At 48.8% G+C, this 5,540-nt stretch overlaps 1 protein-coding gene across 1 annotated transcript; it reads left to right on the top strand.

Annotated features, from left to right (window-relative positions):
* Window positions 1-500, top strand: F5Y00DRAFT_262072 (uncharacterized protein; the record flags this gene model as incomplete). Its single annotated transcript, XM_048011320.1, has 2 exons — window positions 1-281; window positions 335-500. The coding sequence occupies 2 exons, from the start codon at window positions 1-3 to the stop codon at window positions 498-500; spliced, it is 447 nt and encodes a 148-aa protein (XP_047864845.1).
* Between the last annotated feature and the right edge of the window lie 5,040 nt (window positions 501-5,540).

The following is a 5,540-nucleotide window of genomic DNA, read 5'->3' as shown; positions in this document are numbered from 1 at the left end:
ATGAGTAGTGAGCCCGCAAATACGAAACCTAATCCCCCCGAGCGATCGGATTCATCGTCTTCATCCACCGCAGAAACACAGGGGATCCATAGTCCCGTACCTATTCGACCACGCTTGCCTAACCGCAAGAGCAGCGGCACTCTTATAGTTCCTCGAGATTCCTCTCAGGTTGGCCCGCTAGAGCCAGAGCTCGAGCCGGATGATGTGAGAGCGATGAGCCCGCGAAGAACGAGCGAGGATATCGAGGTTATGGGGCGCGAGGCTCGGGAAGAGCTTCATAAGTAAGTAATTTGATCTGACAAGATTGACGAGGTTTAAGGCTGACGGATTATAGGCATGCGAGGGCGCTGCAGGATTCTCTCTTAATGATTTTCAACCGAATAGAGGCAGTCAAGGAAGAACACGACAAGCTTGACAGCCACAACAAGTTTTTACAGAAATATATTGGTGATCTAATGAGCACAAGCAAAATCACATCTACCAACCGAGGCAGGAAGTAGGCCATTGTCGCGAGGTTGCAATGGAGAGGAGGGAGGTTGGACAAATAACGGCCGCCGCATCGCGACAGCGGCGTCTATGATACCCATACCGATTTCGCGACTTTAGATCGCTACTGGCACCGAGATTCGAACTCGCCGGACTTGGACGAATTATACTATACATTTACTAACGAGATCCGAGCTCGGTAGCCGCTCGTTGCCTCTGGATTTTAGTAGTTCTTCTCAGTGGGATGATCCGCCCGGCTAATACGGGAGACATCTTTCGATTCTGAGTGTGTTTTAACAGTGCTACGTATTGGGGGGTGACGAGTTGTACTGTGATTTTTATACCAAGACGGGGAATCCGGTGTTGAAAAAGAGTTTATATATACCACTGCCGTTTCATGACTTACATCAGCATCAGGACTACCATTGGATTAAGGGGGTGGGTTGAACGGAATTTGGCATCACAAACGGCGTTTGCAATAACGATTTGATTTCGGCAGTCAACCGGAGGCGATTGACCTCGTTGGCAACATGTACGTAGGCGTTGCTCGTCATTGGGACATAGCTTGGTTTCGAGCACAATGATTCGCGAATAGAGCCTACCCGTTCATTCGACTGCTGTTCTGGATCTCTCTGGTGACGAATAGTATGTTATGGCATGGCGGTCAGTAGACCCCCCATGTCTTCGCTCGCTCCGGATCTGAGCATGTCTGCTCATTTGTCCGGTACCTGGTTCACGGTGCTGAGAAAGCTGACATGGCTAGGATGTTTCGCAGTCCTTTCGTCTGCGCTGTATCTACTACCGTCGAAGACAGCTACAAGTCAAGTCATCGGAATGCGCCGTTAAGTGAGACGTCAATTCCGGTCAGGAGACAGGAATCAAATCTTCCAGCTTCCAGCTTGGGTTGCTGGCACTCACTCACCTCCTTCAGCAATACGATATGTCTTTTTATTATCAATCATGAAGATTGACAGCGCGCTACGTTGGGCACGACATGATTGGCAGAGGGGTCGACGTTGCTACGGGTGCGACCGAGAGGGGAAGTCCTACGACATTGGTTGGTAGTCACATTGGGCGGTTCAATAATGCAGATGTTGTGATTCCCATGGGGCGACGCGGGACGGGCTGGATTGGTATGGGAAGATAAGGTTGGCCGTATGGATATTTTTTTTTTCACATGCGGTGTAAACAGAACCGGGGGGAGTTAGTGGTGGCCGTCGGCCGGTCGAAATAGGGGTACAGGACGGAGATCTACCTGCTTCGGGCGAACTTGCTTATCCAGTCCCGGGGGCTTTTATACCGGCCGAGAAGTTTCGAGAACACCTACCTTACCTAACCTTTGAAAGAACGGGCGGCAAGGTCGGCGTTGCAACCGTTCGTCGCACCGAATTTTAATTCATTCGCTACTACTGTTCTTATTATTATTATTTTTTTATTCTGGCGCGTTATATATGCATGGATAATTTACACGGGCCCAGGTTATTGGAGAAAAGGGGACGCAGCAGCAGCAACAGCAGCAGGAGTAGTAGCAGCGAAAGAAATCGGAAAGCTCTGGACCATGGATTTAATCTCATGGGAAAATTCAGATTCCCATCATCACACCCCCCCAGCAGCGCCCGAGCGAGCAAGCGAGTCGAAGTCCGAGGAACCAAACCATCCTTATCTGTGTAACCACACTTGAACGAAGCACGCCCAAGCGAAAGATAGATGATCGTCACAAACCCACGACCCCTCGGCCGCTACCCCGTCGCGCCCGCCTAGCCTAGCCTAGCCCCCTTCTCTCTCCTCCTTCTTCTCGCCCTCGTACGCTGGGACTTATAGAAAGATACCTATCTCACCCCCACGGAGGGCTTTTTTTTATTTTTATTTTTTCTGGGACGGGAAACAGACAGACAGACGTGGCCTTTTTTGTTTCTTCGGGGAAGGATTGGATTGGATTGGGGGTTAGCATTTTCCGCATGATGTCCAGTCCAGTTGACCTTCCAGACCAGGGTCTTTGGGCCGTCGTATATCGCTTTTTCAGAAATCCCATATGAGCTTTTCGCAATCTAAACTTATATCCGTCATCTGAGTCTTTTCGTGAATTTGCCATGTGTGTAGTGGTAGTGTAGGGCGTGGGGTGTTAGTCAGTAGGTCATTGTTCTTTGTTGTTGGGTATTGACGCAATTGGCGCTCTTTTTACCCTTATTTGACAGGCATTTACCTCGTAGGGGCAAATGAGAGGCAAGGGGTTGGCATGTATGTATGTATAGTATGTATGTAGGTATGTATGTATATATGTTTGCTTATGTAGGTACACGGTCCCCCTTTCATGTCCTCTACCTAATGTACGCACAGTACGCATGAACTATAAAGAAGTATATTACATCAGGCGACGGTATCTACTTTGCCGACTCGACGCTTTGTTCTTCTATCGTATCGACCTACGCCGTAGTGGTATGTTGGACAGGAGATTCTATGTTCTTGGGACGAAGGTCTCACCGGTTTCTCAGTGGGGGGTTGGTTGCCCGTCATCTCATCCTAACTGATCCTTGCAAGTTCTTTTCCCTTTTTTTTTTCGCCCGCGGCATGTCGTAGCGGCACGTGGGATGGCTGCACGTATGGCTGGAAAGACGGAGAAAAAGAAACAAATGGTATTTTTCACCGCTTCCGCTTCGCTCAGTTATCTCTCGAAGTGCTGTAGTAAAGCGAAGGGGCGCCGAGTTCCGCCATTCGTTGCTGGATCGTTGTTGGACGATAACATGTAACGGTCCATCTAGTCATTGGCTGATGCAACAATATAAGCTATTTCCTCTCGCTCATTTGTCGCCCTTCGCGATCCTTTGGCTTGGCTATTCCTTTGACATATATAAACCGCTAGTTATTCAACATCGACCTTTCTAATCAGGTACCCGCCTAATAAGTAAACCAGCTTAGTTACCTCACCTGAAACTGTTCCTTACGTACTGCATTTCGACTCGCAGAAGCTGAACAGCAGGTAGCCATCGGTTAGATACGGTTGGGCTCCGAGGTTGTGGTACTGGTCGACGAGTATCCATAAAGAGACGATAAGCAAGACATACATGCCTAGGTATGGTCTGCGTTCACGCGTGTCCGGGTAACCTCCAAGGCCCGATATGGTGTTCATATCGGGGCGAATCACAAGAGCCTCATGCATGGAAATTCGGGAAGTATTCGGGAAGTATTCCTCTTTGAGGTATCTTAAAGGGGGGATGTATATAAGCATGATAAGCACAATCATTGGAAAGCGTACGTAGTCCTGGCGAGGGGCTACGCTTATTTTCCTGTATGTAGAATACGTTTATATTTATAGATGACGTTTTATCATAATCTTACGATGATCAAGCCACAAGCTGCATTTAAATCTTTATCTGCTAGATTGTCGGTTTACACAGCGAACTTCATCAACATGTACCACGCTGAAACATGCCGCAACTTTACTATCCCGTTGGCTGATCATGTTCAAGATCTCTCGATGATTGGAAGCCAAGAGCTCATCACATTGTTCTACGGTCGTAGGTCGCGGTACTCTCACTAGTTTGTTAAAATTTTGAGACATTATGAATCTAATGCTGTTGAAGCGTCACCACGCCTGCTTAATAAGACATGCAGCATGTAATCTATATGGTATACCGACTTGATAAGCTGATGATGGTGTGGTTGTAGGGTTGTCTAATAAATTACCTAGCATTAATCAGCAACATAAACTACCTATGTACCTATGCACCAGACAAAAATTAGATTAATAGTTAAAATAATAAATAACCTGTGCATCCCATTATCGAATTCCTGCTGGCCTTTGCCACTTGAAGGTAAAGTCACAGTCGATATCAAGAAAAGGAACGTTATGTATGGATGTATGACTAAGTTAATATCGAGGATTCGACATCTCGGCTTCGAGTTCGCGTGAACGCTCTAGAGTGGTATTTTATATTCCTGTTATCTGTTACAGATGTTTTGCCACCTTATGTCAAGCTGCCAGGCTATATAGAGAGGCATTAAAAAAGATGGCGCACCTATGTACCAGCATCAACGCCTCTCTACAGCCGAGCATGTGTTATTATCCAAGAGACTCAGGAAAGAGGACCCGAATACCTGATACCAATCTACGTATGCCGAGCCCGGGACCCGTGACTCTATACCGGAGACCGACAACTCGGGTCCGGAACGACCGGCCGGTACATCCCCGACCTGCATCATCTGTACACATCAACGGCCAAGCAATCCGATTAGTCGCCGCTTTATCCTCCTATTGGACTACTCCCCTCCCCTTTCGAATCCGTCCACGAGCATACATACAGTACGCACGCACGCACGCACGCACGCACGCCCGCATGTACACACACATATGTATGCAGAACCCAACAACGGCATTTATCCGCGTCCTCGGTGACAAGGGGGTAGCACAATATTACACCACCCCCCTGCCCCCCAGCCGTAAGACGACGTCAGGTACGCTACGCCTCGATTTACATAAGTCGCAGACACGCATTACATATGCAGCTAACCTTGCCGCCCCAGCCAATTCCCCGTCGCCACCCCAGGAACCGATAGATGATAGCTCACCTCGGCAACAGGAAAGGAAAGAAAGGGGGGGACGATAGAAGTAGGTAGGGGGTTCCCCTGTGGCCCTAGTGCGTGCGACATACGTCATTCTGGGGGGAATCGTTTCGACGATTTAAGCAGCGAAGGATGAGGCGTGCGTATGTATGTAGCGTAGCGTGTATTTTATGACAGGTCCCCAAGAACCCCAAGACCCCAGGGGCGCTAATAAGCAGCGTGCGTGCGTGTGTGGGGGAGAAGATGACATTTCCAAGCAGCAGGATGGGATGGGGAAATCTCGATCGTCGGCGCCAACACTAAACCAAACAGGCCAATGTGGGGGCCCAAACTACCACAAGCAGACAAGTATATTTCCTACCACCAAAGTCGGTGAGAAGCCAAGGTCAACGAGGCTAACACCACCCCTGCAGGCGCAGCTGATGGCCCGGTCCCTGTCGACATAAACTAGATGGCGACGGGCAGCAGTATAGTTTAATTATAATGGTACGACA

This window comes from Daldinia vernicosa (assembly GCF_022497035.1).
Source record: "Daldinia vernicosa strain CBS 139.73 unplaced genomic scaffold F5Y00scaffold_23, whole genome shotgun sequence".
In the NCBI taxonomy this organism is placed as follows: Eukaryota; Fungi; Ascomycota; class Sordariomycetes; order Xylariales; family Hypoxylaceae; genus Daldinia; species Daldinia vernicosa.
The sequence above is the reverse complement of the archived record's forward strand: the minus strand, read 5'-3'. Positions and strand labels throughout refer to the sequence as shown.